The sequence below is a fragment of the Cygnus atratus genome, chromosome 1 (assembly GCF_013377495.2).
Source record: "Cygnus atratus isolate AKBS03 ecotype Queensland, Australia chromosome 1, CAtr_DNAZoo_HiC_assembly, whole genome shotgun sequence".
In the NCBI taxonomy this organism is placed as follows: Eukaryota; Metazoa; Chordata; class Aves; order Anseriformes; family Anatidae; genus Cygnus; species Cygnus atratus.
In genome coordinates, this window is record NC_066362.1 from 29,097,553 (window position 1) to 29,112,406 (window position 14,854).

Genomic DNA, 14,854 nt, shown 5'->3' on the forward strand with positions numbered 1-14,854 from the left:
ACCATTTTATGCCTTTCTCCTCTCAATCATGTTATTACTTTAAATCACTTAAATCACTAATTCACTTTCAGTGGAAAGCTGAAATCCACATTTTGATACTCAAAATATTTGTGTTCTAATTTATTCTTTTGATTTTTTTTCATTAAAAAAAAACATGTCATTTTTTCCCCTTTTAAGAAACAAATGCTCTCCTCCCCTTTAATTAAGGGAAATCTTAAAGTATTTTGGTATACAAAGAAAATGTTTAAGGGCAATTTTTGTAACTTCCCTCCAAGTCCCCAAACATGAGATTTCCTCTGTTCTATGGCAGCTGAAAGAAACCAACTTCTAACCTCCCTGTAGCTAGAAGCTTACAGAACTGGCTAGTGTTTATTGTTAAAAGTCAGAACAGCAAGGAAGGGCTTGGACACGTCTTGAATCTAGCTGATGATACCCATCCTTACCCAGCAGACTCACTGTTTTGAACCCATGGTGTCTTTCTTCTTTACAAGCTAAGATGTCCTGTGACCTCTCTTGAGCTACAGCTCAGAGAGTCAATATTACTTTGAGCATGTAAGTCGATGAGGTTACACCTGAGTTTCAATCTCCAGTTTACTCAGGATCAATGCTCCAGGCATCAGCACTCTAAATGCAGGAGATGCAAATAGCTCAGCTCCTTGTTGCTTCTCAGTAATGTGGAACACTAAGCCACAAAGGAGATGGAAAGCAGATTTGTGAAATGGTAGGGTGTGTACTCAGTGCAAGGCTATGGAAGTTATTAAAAGAGTCCAGAAGTATCCTGCATGGATAGCCATCTAGCTATGAAGAATTTGTCACCTATAGTTATGGGGAGCAGTTCATTAGTCATAATCATTTGAAACTTCAGGGCAAAGAAAGACAAGTGGTGAAGTGGTGTAGCACAGCAGTTATTATCTAGCAGAGGTGGAAAGTGGAGAGGAATGTGTAAAGAACTATATTTCCATAAAGAACCAAATGATCCAGCTGCCTATCTATGCTGCCTTTATGTGATATTCACAGAGGTTCCGATTCAGAACCACCTACTACTGAATTTCAACTTCTTTTTGGTTCTTTTCATAGCACTATCATCATAAAAATGATAATGAAATGTTAGAAATGTTATTTTGGACACTTTTCGTCATTTATAATATGTGCATCTACTGTTCTTTTCAGGTTCTTTCCAAACATAGCTCTTTATTTTCTTATTTGTAACTACTGAGAAGATTGGGGGAATAGTGAGGAGGACACTTTAAAACCTGATATGGAAAGCAGTTTAGATGGTGCAATCTATATTTTTAATACAAAAGCTGGAGAGAGAGTGTGCACACATTTGTTTTTATATATGTGCATACATGCAAACACATTAGTTGGAATTCAGATTTTCTGCTCCATTGCATATCTGATTGTTTGATATTTAAGTTCTGTGTTTCTGAATGTCATGGAAATTCAGAGGATTTGTTAATAGAAAGAGGTATTCACTTCCAGTGTTATCTATAAAATCAATATTCAAGGAAAAGAGCAGAAATTGTGTGTTTTTATAAGTTGTTTAAGGTTACGTTTTAACCGTATCTCAGACTAAGTTGCCTCCTCTTGTAGCACAGAATTTCTGGAAGGAGTGAACTCTGATTAGAGAGGCACAGTTCAGACTGGACTTTGTTGTATCTTTACAGAGGATTTTTTAAAGAAAAAATATATATACATTGAAAGTATGATTAGTACAGTGCAATATAATAAACTACACAATCTAGGTGCTCCTTATAAACTGTAATTAAGTGATTGGCTTCTCTGCCTGTTCCCCTTAGAATACTATGTTTTAACATGTGAAAGACTCCTATATGCAGGAATATGTTCAGGACATTCAGGCTTTTCCTGGCAAGCACAGTGAAGTAGTAGAAGTCATAGAGCATCTCGACTTGATCCTAGAACAAGGAGAAATTCTGGAGAGAATTTCTAGACTCTTTTCTGATCTCTGATGACTCTCTGGTGACTAGAGATTAGCAAAGATGTTGTGTCTTGGTTGCTGTCAGGTGGATTACTCCAGACAGGAAATGCAGAGGATGTGCCTCGAGTGAATAATACTCGTTGTTTGAGAATACTGAATTAAACTCCCTGCTGTGGGGTTCCTCCACATCAGAAGGAAGAATGCCGAAGTGCTGCCCTAGTCAGTTAGTTTGCTCCACTAGCTACATTTTCATTTGTTTTACAAAGCAAAACAGCTCCAAAAGCACCATACTCACCTGACATTTAAAGTCACTAATAAATACGTTGGAACTTGAGCCTGTCAGGTATCACATTCAAGCAATTTGTTCTCTCACTGTGAGCAGGAGTTCTTTTTTTTTTTTTTCTTTTTTTTTTTTTTTTCCTGAGTCTGCTTTTGATCTGAAAAAAACTATTCTGTATTTAGAAACTTGACAGAACATACCCTAACCAATGAGAAATTTCAAAATTGGTGGGTGGATATCTTACAAAGATTTCTATATATCTGACCTGTTTCTGCCTTGTACCAATTAATATTTTTTTGTCCTTCTTTCCTTCTAACAGTATGTTTGAAGGAAGATAAAAGGATTGGATATTTTTGCCATTTATGGTGGCCACTCCCTACAGATGGTATTGCAGTTAAGTTCAAAATCATAATAATGTCTCTTATACAAAATAAGTTTACATTAGCATCTTGTGAATGTGTGTGTGGTGCTCAGATACCAATAGCAAAAATATATTTTATTTATCCTTCTCAATTAGGTCATTTTTGGTAGCCCAGTTTTATTTACTTGTCAACAGCAATAGCATAAGCAGATATGATTTATGTTGCAGGCAGAATGTGTATGAAAGGAATGTTTGGCACAGCTGCATCCTCCAAATGTTTTGGCCTTGTGGTAGTTTCTGTAAAAAAAAAAAAAAAAAAAGTCTTTTCTACAGATCTGTATCACCCTTCATTGCCAGGTGATCAAAACGTTTTGTCCTGGCTTTAAGAGGTTCTATATGTTTTAATAATACTTATTTTTATAGCTCAGTCCTTTAATCTGACTTTATGCGATACTGTGCAATTTGCTGTTTTTAATAAGAGTTTTGATAAATTTCTCTTTAATACTGACCGTTCCCGAACTGCAAGAGAACAGCATCTTCAGGGTAGAGTTCCAAGTGGTTTTTGAGGAGCTGGCATTTCAGCAGGCCCATTCGCATTGGCCTGACTGTCCAGACTTTCCTATTTAACAGTTGTAAGGGAGCTACTGCAAGGGAATTTCCAGCAAAATAACTACATTTGTGGGTAATAAATGAGGTAGAATATGATAGGAATGAGCTGCCAAAGACAGACATGAGTATAATCTAACAAGAAAATGTTTTGGAAATGTTTTTTGTTTGTTTGTTCCTTTCTTTAAAGGTTTTGTATTTTATGGGGAGACATAGCCTGTTTATTTTTGTTGTTGTATTTTTATATGCTCTCAAGTCAACACGTGCAGATGGATTATTCCCAGTTGATGTCTATTAGAAACTAATTATGTTTCACCACGTAGCTCAGTTCCTCTCATGAAAGCCCATTCTCAGTAAAACAACTGTACCTACCTATCTGTGTTTTAAAGATTCTTTCTCAAATATCTTCTGCTTGCTGTGGTTGGAGTAAAGATGCTAGCTTATGCCGAGGTTTGATCTGTTCTTGTATAGACACACAATTCTTTAAAGCAGGTAAACTGACCTAAACAAGACAAACCTGTGGTCTGGATTAGGTCTCCCTTGAGCATTAACAAATAACCCTCTTACTGTTTTTATGGTAAAAATTGAAGAGCAACAGAGGGAGTAATTCTTCTTAATTGCTGTGACGAAAACACTGCAAAGGGTGACTTTTCCTATAGCTGGGGTTTTACCATTTGGAGCTTAAATGATAGATTACATTCAGAAACGAGTGAAGTTTTAGAGTAAGAGTATGTGCACCAGCCGCTATATATTTGTGACAGGTTTAGGTAATGGTGAGATATACTGAAAAATAGGGGTATTCTGGTGGGTTTGCAGATGATCTTACCAAGAACATGTTGCGCTGGGTACTACCAAAAAGCATGTCAGAGTCAGCACAAAAAAATACAGACCTGCCATTTATAAATCCCCAAATGGAGAAGAATACACAGGTGCACTTGAGCTGCTGGAGGGAGGGGAATTCTCCTACATGCCATTGCTTCCGTTCACCTTTGCCACTTCTCCTGCTCTCTTCAAGTTGAATTTCCATCTCAGGGGAAAGATACTGCAAATCTGCTTGGATCCATGCTGTTATTTCAGCCAGCTACTAGGATAATGATCAAGACCGTAATTCAGCTTAAGGGATCTATAGGTCTGTGCACTGATAATGCTGTTCTGCAAAATGTTTATCCGTGGTAGCAGACTAAGCTCACAATTACTGAGAGCTCCAGCTTCTGGTGTACATTGTTTCTATAGTTGTAAACACCTGCTGAGAAATTCCAGTGTGCTTTCTGCCACATCATCTTCCTCTGGCTCCTGGTACCTCACAAAAGTAATTTAAAATTGTTGTTTTCCTATGCAACTTAATCTTTTCAGGAAATGTGTCATACCACCTTTCAGTTAAAGTACAGTTGTGAATATCTAAAATAACGTAGAGTGTGTTCACAAAAGCTAATTTCTCAAGTTTGTCTTCTGTTAGTGGAGAGAGAGACACAAGACGGGAGCAACAGCTTGATTTAGCTATGTATGTCTGGTTTTCTTTTCCACCAGTCTCCCCTCCCATGGGCTGCTGCAGGGAAAGTTAACATCCCAGCCAGACCCAGTACAACCCCTTTCTTCTTTCTTTTTTCCTGCCATCCTCATTAACTCTAGTTCTACAGAAAATTTGGCTCCTCAGCATAAACCTAGCATTTGAACATTTTTTTTCTTCTTCCCACATGTTGTCAGCACATCTAGGAGATGTGATGATGAGCTTCAATATAACATCATAATATTGGTTTGTTTGATTTATTTTTGTTGGTACTTCGATATTTATCTGAAATTGGCTGAAATCTTATTTTTATAGTACTCGTTCTTCCTTTTCCCCTTTGCTGCTTATTTTACAGTCAGAAATTTGGTTATGGTTTTAGCAGAAGTGCACAATGGAGTTAAACTACAGTGGCTGACTTACTGTGGAACAGCTTGTACTGCGAAGTCATGTTGGCACGTGTACCATCGAGTTAGTCTGCAATTAAGAATATACTTTTAAGGCTTTTTTATCTATTTATTTCAGTAGTTTATGACATGTTGTCCCACATTCCTCTGCATTTCACCACTAAAAGGGTAATGTTCTGTGTCTGATAGTGGTTTCATGAAGTCAGTGAGTCTAAACGCAGTCTACCTGGATTCAAGCTCTTAATGAACATTCCCTAATGCCGATCTGGAATGTGATAGACCCGAGCTGGTGAAGTGTGTGGCAATATTCTCATATTATCTCTCATCATTTGCTTTAGAAATCACTATAACCCATATTTAGGTAGAGAACACTTACAAAGATGTCGGAAAGTGAAGTTATTATACTAAGAGCTGGGACTATTGAATGATGCAGCTTTAGTGCACAAATATGCCATGTGGCTGATTTTTTAATTTTTTTTATAGTGTGTTTATAAATCATAGAACAAGCAATCTGTCTAGACTGCTAACATGTGACTGGTAACATTTTCCTGCTAATACCAAGGAAATAGGGGTCACTTATGAAAATAGAACAGTTTGTGGCTATGTTTCTTTTAAATTTATGTGTTAAGCCTGCAGATTTGGAACACATTGTTGCTTCACTAATACACGAGAAGTTACAGTACAGAAATCCCTTGCTGACCTTCTTAAATTAATCTCTCCAGCATTAGTTATTTCCTTATTTTCAGTGGGAAGACAGCAGAGTTTAAATCTGTGCAGCATATTTAAGTGGTGAGACTGGTGCTCATAAAAATGCATTGCAATTTAAACTAAAATCAAACCATCTTCATACAAAGGAAAGGTATTTCTGCTTTGGGATACTGCTGTGTGTGTCTGCTGTATGTATGTATGTGGAACTGACTGCTAAGAAAGCTGCTGTGAAATAAGATCCTAGTCCTAGATTTCATCCTCTGGAGCTTTTGCTGCTGTTTGAAGGCAAGCTTTCAGATCTTGGGAATTCTCAGTCTTTATTTTGTTTTAGGAAGGCTATTTAACTTTCCTCAACCATTTTCTAACCTGTTTTTCTCTTCAGAAACGCTTTGAATTGTTTATACACATAAATGCTCTCTGTACTTTATCAGAACATCATTCTGTTCCCATAATCTTACAAGTCTTAACTGCTTGCATTTGCTCCCTGGTAATGTTCAAAGATAACTGTTTTTATCTGAGCTGAAACTGGTGCTACATTTTTGCTTGAAACATATTGAAGCGCTAAACAAGGATTAAGATTTCTTTGGATTTTTTGTTTTCGGTTTGCTTTTTTCATTGCCACTAGGTCCTGTGCTTCAGTCAAAGAAAATTTCAAATTCAAATGAGGAAATTAGATCTGCATAGCCATTAGATGTCTGTTGCAATCAGTGCATTTCTTTGTGGCATGACAAAAGGCCTTGGCTTTTAATTGTGTTGTAACTCGTAATCTCATGGTCTGTGAGTATAAGCAGAGCTTGAAAATTTCACATCCAAGCTGATAGTGAGTAGGAAGCTTTCAAAAAATGTGCCTTTGATTTCTGCAGAATGTAAGTTTCAATAAAGAAAGAGAACACTGCCAGTTAAATTCAGCACGATGAATACCTATGAATTACAGGTTCATAGGTAAACTGTAAAGATAGCTTATCTACAGCAAGGTAGTTTCTTATTGAATAGTATTTTTCTTTTAACTAACATTTCTAGTGGTTTCTTTAAGGCAAAAAATGCAATGAAAGATGTATATATGGGCATTACTTGTAAATAGTTTCAGACTGAAGGTGATGAAATTCAGAATCACCTTGAATTGGCCTAATTTATATTGATGCCAACAAATGCACTGCAGGTTTCAGTGCACAGAAGCTCTATTGTTACTGTTGGAGCAGAGTCTTTTTTCTTTTTATTCAGTTTTGCATAGTACCCAAAATAATGGGTCCTAAAGCTTTAACTGGTTGATAATAAAAATAATAATTCTTGTTCAGTGAGCAATATCTTTGTGTGAGATCTATAAGCCAAACATTGTACTTTTTTACTGTATTTTCTGCTATCACAAATGGACTAAATGTAAATGAAATGACAGACTTATTTTAATAACATTTTAAAATCAACAGCAAAATACCAATTTGTTTCTCTTTAAAAATATATCCATGTAAACATTCTTTAAAACTCAGTTTTAAAGTTTCCATGGAGACGTAAGCTGCAGAAAGTGGCTGTATCATAAAACATGAGTGTTTCTGAGAAAATACATTTCATGTGCTTTGAGGTATTTGAGTTCAACTCTACTATTCTTAGGTTCTGCCTTTTTTGCTGTCTGATTAAAAAAAGCTGTGTAGCTGAGGATGGCACAAATGTTTTTAAATGTTCACAAGTCTAAGCATTTGTAGAATCATAGAATCATGGAATCATTAAGTTTGGGAGAGACCTCCAAGATCATCTGGTCCAACCATCCCTCTACTACCCTCTACTACCAATGTCACCCACTAAACCATGTCCCTAAGCACCACGTCCAACCTTTCCTTGAACACCCCCAGGGATGGTGACGCCACCACCTCCCTGGGCAACCCGTTCCAATGCCTGACTGCTCTTCTGAGAAGAAATTTGTCCTAATTTCCAACCTAAACGTCCCCTGGCACAACTTGAGGCCATTCCCTCTGGTCCTATCACTAGTTATCTGCGAGAAGAGGCCGACCCCCAGCTCCCCACAGCTTCCTTTCAGGCAGTTGTAGAGAGCAATGAGGTCTCCCCTGAGCCTCCTCTTCTCCAGACCAAACAACCCCAGTTCCCTCAGCCTCTCCTCACAGGACTTGTGTTCCAGGCCCTTCACCAGCTTCGTAGCCTTTCCCTGGGGCTCCAGGGCCTCGATGTCCTTCTTGTACTGAGAGGCCCAAAGCTGAACACAGCACTCAAGGTGCAGCCTCACCAGAGCAGAGTACAAGGGGGCGATCACCTCCCTGGTCCTGCTGGCCACACGATTCCTGATACAAGCCAAGATGTCATTGGCCTTCTTGGCTGCCTGGGCACACTGCCGGCTCATGTTCAGGTGAGCATAGATTAGCACCCCCAGATCCTTTTTCTCTGCACAGCTTTCGAGCCACTCTCCCCTGAGCCACTCTGCCCCAAGCCTGTAGCACTGCATGGGGTTGTTGTGACCAAAGTGCAGGACCCAGCGCTCACCCATATTGTAGGTTCAGCACTGGGTAGTTGGCATGCATAAAACAAAGTATTCTCCAGACATAGCTGTTAAGAAATGTGCTCTTGAAGGTAGCAACATCCTGGGCTATAACAACATAATGTAGCCAGTTGTGCAAGGGAAGTGATTGTCCCCTTCTGCTCAGTGGTGCTTACACTGCTTGTGGGTGCTCCAGCACAACAAGTCGCTTCAGCACAAGGGCCCAGGTCGGTCGCGGGCAGGAGCCCTGTGAAGGCAGGCTGAGGGTTGTTCAGCCTGGGGGAGAGGTGGTTTCAGAGGGAGCTTCCAGGCACCTGCTTGGACCTACAAGGTGGTCAGTAACATCAATGGATTTAGTTGAAAAAAGAGAGGCTCTGTCAGACTGTAAGAAAAATTTGAGGACAGTCAGGCATGGGACAGGTTGTCCAGAGAGGTTTACAGCCTCCATCACTGGAGGTTTTCAAGACCCAGCTGGATGCTGCTCTGAGCAAACTGATCTGACCTTAGAGCTGACACAGCTTTGAGCAGGAGGTTGGACTCAGAGGCCTTTTGAGGTCCTTTGCAATGTGAATGGCTCTGATTCTGTCATTGATCAATACGGATTTTGTACACGGCAAACGCTGGTGCAATAAAGATTTCATTAGTCTCTATTGAGTTGGATCTAATCCAACATATTCCTAGTGATTTTCCAGCTGCACTTTGAAAAGCTGTGGATGGTATAGAGCAGTGGTATAGCATGTTTGGCCTCTGGAATATGCAGAAGAGGTGAAAAAGCCCAGTTGCAATAAACTCAATCTGCATTTTTTTTTTTTTTTTTTTTACTTGGAACATTACAGGGCATCCAGACTCAGCTGTCTGGCCAGCTAGGGATGGGGGCAAAAGGGGTGAAAGTAACGTATGTAACACTTCTGCACAGCTTACCATTTCTGACATCCTTGCTTCTACTTTCCCTGTCTCTCACTGCAGAAATATTAGTGATATTCCCATGTGTGAATAGCCAAGAGATCGTCCATAATGAACCTATTATCAAATAGGAATTTTTCAGAGTAATTTCTCTTTCAGTGGGTTCTTTTGCCCTCTTCTACTCTAAAATAAGAATTCTCTGTATCTCGCTACTATCAGTATTAGTTTTTGTATCAGCTACACCACTTAGCACCCCTCAGCAGATTGCAAAACAGAATTCTGAAAATGAAGTTTGCCTTGCTGGAACTTACAAGACTGCTAAGATCAGTGCAGTCTAGAATGAAATTTTCATAGGGCTAGGTAGGAAAAATGTCACCTGGGATCATCATCTTATTTTTGAAAAGAATTTTGGTTGAATACAAATGTGGCAATGTTGACATTTATTTAGCAAGAATCAATACCACCATAATAAACATCTAATTTCAGTTCTAGGATAAAAGAATTTTATTGCTTAAGCTTTTCTATGCACTAGGATATACAATGTCATTCTTCCAAACTACAATCAGTCTTCTAGTTTGTATCGAGTTTTCAGTAATTTTGTTAGATCATTAAGTAAATCACGGCCCTTATCTAGTCTCTTTCTTTATTTCTTGTTACATCTGAGGCTTTTAAAAGGAAATAATTTCATTCTTTTATATCTTGTGGAAGATTACATATTCTAGATGTAAGATCAATGTGAGATCTAGTTTACTGTAATGTTGTTCAACATATTTGTCATATTTGTTTTCTTACAGTGAAAGATTCTTTTTAAGACTGAATAGGAATGGTTTGCCAAAATGTCCAGAAAAGCCTGAAAGACACTGTTCTCTTTTTGTGGTGAGTTATTCCTATTCTTAATCTTTTTTTGTGCTGTGTATTGAAAATAGTAGTTGGATTAAATTATTCTGTGGTTGACTCAGTGGTGCTCCCTACGCTTTTACATTGTTATGAATATAAATTCTAAAGCCTGGTTAAAGGGTATTACTGAAATCCCAAGCTGAATGTTTTCTGGCAATATGTGGTCACTCATATCTAAACTTCCATATGTTGTATATATATATGTATACTTCCATATATAGCAGTCTTTCTCCGTGCAACAAGAACTAATCAGTTTTTATGCTTTTGCATTTTACAGCCAAAAGATGGTTTGTGCAGTGCTCTTTGTACTTTCAGGACATAAGGAACTGCACAAAGGCATCATTGCTGTTCAAGGCACACAGCGAGTCTTTTCTGTCCTCCCACTGTCCAATTATGCTGCTTTACAGCATATTCTAGCCCATGATATTGTAGGACAGTCATTTTAAGTGCATGACCACCAATTTAGAGTGTTAAATGGATAATTTGTTAATTCCGTATAAATGAACTCACTGTTCATTTATCACTTTTGCTGGCAGCAAAAGCAATGTGTAAAGATCTTTTAAAATGTCACATTTTAATCAGAGTCAGAAATAATGAGGTTCTGCTCTCTTGCAGGATTTGGGTAGCAGTGAACTCAGGAAGGACATCTATATCACTGTGCACATTATCCGAATAGGTAGGTATAATTGTCTGTGAGTAGTAATCTGACATTTGGTAGATACACAGCAGTGAATAAAACTGCTTGATGTCAGCTTTGGGTTCCGTTACATTAGCTAGGCCTTTGAATAAATTTGGTAAAGAAAATGCCTCTCTTCTGATGGGATTTGCCTTGGATTTCTCAGCATTCTTTTGTGTTATATTTCAAGTGTACTGCTGAGTTTAGGTGCAAGATGTTTTGTTACTACTGCAAAACAAAATGAAGGTGTCATATGAACTGTCTTAAGGTGATGGAGTTGTTGCTGGGGAGTCCACTCTTGTCCCAAAGAGAGCAATTTCAAACATCTTTTGTTCACTGGAGAACTTGCCTAGAAATGTAACGTACTTACTTAGCGTATAATATCTGAAGTATATCTGAACTTGTTCAGATGAATTTTGTTTTCTCTCTGATCCCTTTAAAAAGGGAGAGAGGGAAGGCAGTGGAGGAAGTCTTGTAATGATATAGGCAGATATCGTGTCCTCCAAAACAAAGCTGAAGAGATGAAAAGCATGTGTTACATACGTATTTTAAGAAGTTATCCTCTGGGTTGTACCGATTTGAAGCAAGAGTCTTTGGGTCTGCTTCTGACTTCTTAGATGTGATTTTTTTTGTTGTTGTTTTGTTTTGTTTTGTAAATGGTCTCCATAGCTACGTCAATGAAGTACTAAATACATCTCCCTATTTTTACAAGGTATTTTGCTTTTAAATATAGTCTCTCTAACATGTGCTGAGTTCAGAAACAACTTGTTACAAAGTAAGCATTATTTTACAACTTTGATGGATAACTTTTCTTTGCATTTTCGTGCTGTTCTAGTGTTTCATTAGAATATCAAATTCTAATTCAGAGGAGGCATTGCCCTGCCGCATCTGCAGCCAGAGGCTTTTCTTGTCAGAAGTTAAGACTTGGTGGGAAAGAGATACATACATAGCTGTCAGGACACAATTGAATAAAATGCTTTGAAAGAGGGCAGTTTCATGTACTAGAAACATAGGGAGAAGATTGATGAATTGTATTTAAATCAAATAGAAAAATATTTTGTTTCAATTCTCTTTTCCTTGGCTGCCTTTTTTCCGTATCGTAATTTGTTCTCCTGCTCTTCGTCATCTTTCCTGCCAGAGTTTTATTCTTCTTGATTTCTGTAGCTGGTCAGTTATCCCCTTGCTAGCTAGTTGCCTGTTTGGAGTCAGTATTTGATTTCTAAATTGCAGTGGCTCAATCACAAGACCTCTCATATAAATCACAAATAACAGCAACCACGGTAAAATAATTGTTATTGGACAGCAAATGTTGAACACTCTGTCATGTCTGAGCTTTAAATTTAATTTGGTGGTGTCTCGAGTAGTACTGTCACTGGGCATCAGAAAGAGTTGTTTGGAGACTGGAGGTCATACAAGGATGAGCAGTGCCTCTGGTCTGAGCCCTTACAAGATCACCACATCTTTAGTGGGCTTCCTGGACCATTTGTTATCCTAACGTACTATAGAGAAAGATGGACCAGATTCGCAGAGAGTACACTTGGCATCGTCTGCTGTGACCTGTCACCATACGGAAATGGATTGCTCTCTGCCTCCCGTCTGTGGTTTTAAGGGACACAGTTCCAGGGATTATGCATCAAATGTGTATTTTGTTTGGCAGGACGAATGGGAGCTGGAGAAAAGAAAAATGCCTGCAACGTACAATACAGACGGCCCTTTGGCTGCGCAGTCCTCAGTATTGCAGATTTGCTGGCAGGAGATTCAAAGGATGACCTCGTCTTAAAAGTATACATGTAAGGAATGTTTTGTTTTTTTTTTCTTAGAAGTATCTTAGGGTAGGTTTACGTCAAAAACAGTGGTTTTAAGTGCAAATGTGAATAAATAGCTGTAGCTCTTTTCTATTCCAAAAGAGAGTAGTAGCTAATTTCTTTTTTTTTCTTTGTCACGGTTTAGAAAGTGTGGCTAGTTCTACGTGCTTATAGAATGAAAAATGAAGGTTGCATCCTTTTAGATCTTTGTGTATGTTTCAGCATTTATCACATCCTTGTAAGTGCTTCTGGAGCTGTCTTTTTGTGGCAACATGAAGTGCTTTTAAGACTTGTTTAAACACCTTGTGCTGCTTAGGCAGCTAGTGAAAGTACTTTATAACTAGAGAAAAAAGCAGACAGGGTAAGCTATTATAGGAAGCGAATAGCAAAAGTGTGAAAGGCAGTTAATGCTGGAGAATAAAAAATCAAAAATAGATTTTGAAATGAATGGCTCGTTAAATAGTGGATTTTGACAGATACTATTTGGAAGAAACTTAAATTTTCTATTTGTAGAAACACAGTGCATTTAATCTCCTGCTGATCTTGGACATTATAGTAAGAACCGTTTTGTGGAGTTGTCTATTCTAAGTACACAGACTTGGGACACATTTATCATGCACATGAGGAAGTTCTGCCTCTCCCAGGGTTAGCACTCAAGTCCGGAAGGCATGGTGGGCTTTCAGGCAGCCTTTCTCTTCTCCTCTGTTCCCCCGCTGTGCTGAATTAGAGCTGCTGAAGTTGGTGCTGCAGAAAAGCTATCCAGTGTGGCAGTGAAAATGTGTGCTGGTTCTTATTTAGACTCCCAGGATGTTAAATTCAAATAAGTGTTTGCTGTTGGATAACAAATTGTTAAAATTATAAGTTCACTTATTATATTCTATTTTCTAAATTTCACCTGATTGTTCTTTAAAAAAGAAAAAAAAAGAAACCTGTCGATTGCAGATTTTATGCAAAGACTAATTCCAGTCTAAACCATGAATAGTGGCTGATTTTTCCTTGTGGAAAAGCAGCTACTAAATACATACTGAAATGTAATTTGGCCTTTCACTGTCTACCTCCTGAAGATCATGTTCCATTTTAAATAACTTCAAAGTGTACAGCACAGGTACAGAACAGCTCTGAGTTCCGTGTCTCTCCCTGAGTGTCACAAGACAGATTTCTGTGTGTTTTAGAGCTGAAGGATGGATCTATATAGATAATGAACTTGGTCATGGTTGAGTTCCTGAGCTTAACTGCTCCTATCTTTCTCCCGCACTTTGCCACATGAAGCAGATATTTCCATGAGGCCTTTCTCAAATGGTAAGAGTGCTCTCACCCTTTCCATTGAGACATGCAGTTTCATGGGGCTTTATTTGCTCCTGTTGAGGTAATTCTGTGAACAGAAGAGGATTTGTGCACAGATATGTGGTGAAGTTGGTCTGAAAAACTTGTATTCCCATTTCAGACTTAAGAAAACTATCATTTTTATAGGTGCAACACAGAGAGTGACTGGTATCAGATCCATGAAAACATCATTAAAAAGCTGAATGCACGTTACAACTTGACAGGCTCTAATGCAGGTGAGTAAATTTCAACTTTTTTTTTTTTTTTTTCATTCTTAGGCTCTGTTCATGTGTAAGGCTGGTCAAATTATTGATCTGCATTGCTTGATGATTTCTACTTCTGATCTACGTTTTTATCAGGAAAACAAACATTGTTGAAATTATATATTATACTTCATAAAAAATTGACTTGGACCTACAGACCTTCCAGTGCTCTCTGCATTCCTACTGGCTAACTGAGCAAGATGCAAAGTTGATGTTTAAGAATTTATCAATAGTCCTCCATAGTCAACTGTGTGTCACTAAGTGTCATCAAAATAAATGCAGTTGGGAGACTTAGGAAATGGGAGATGACTGACCTTTGTTATTGTGAGATGGTTTCTTAACCCAAATGAGATGTTGGAGTTTATTTTGAAAATATATGTTCAACAGTCTTTAGTGGATGACTGAGAAGCACATAGAAAAGCTCGTGGTATTTATCAGGGCTGAGGTTGTATATATGTATATAACCATTCTAATCTTATAATGTTATAATACAAAGTCTAATACATACATATATTTAAAGTTTAAAATATATTGGGCAATTAATATGCAATTAATATAGTGAAAATGCAAAAGCACGTTACTAAGTTTAGTGTTCTTAAATATGATAACCGTATTCATTTGACTTTGTCATTCTGATAGTTCCTGCATTTAATATTAAGTAATTATTCAACATCGCTTTCTATGCTGGAGCTTATATAGC

At 38.0% G+C, this 14,854-nt stretch overlaps 1 protein-coding gene across 1 annotated transcript in view; it reads left to right on the plus strand.

Annotated features, from left to right (window-relative positions):
• Positions 1-14,854, plus strand: part of DOCK4 (dedicator of cytokinesis 4) — a 248,690-nt gene that overhangs the window by 111,250 nt on the left and 122,586 nt on the right. Inside the window, exons 9-12 of the mRNA XM_035544267.2 lie at positions 9,985-10,066; positions 10,703-10,763; positions 12,421-12,553; positions 14,039-14,127. Of these exons, the coding sequence (XP_035400160.1) occupies positions 9,985-10,066; positions 10,703-10,763; positions 12,421-12,553; positions 14,039-14,127 (365 nt within the window). The remainder of the gene's footprint in view (positions 1-9,984; positions 10,067-10,702; positions 10,764-12,420; positions 12,554-14,038; positions 14,128-14,854) is intronic.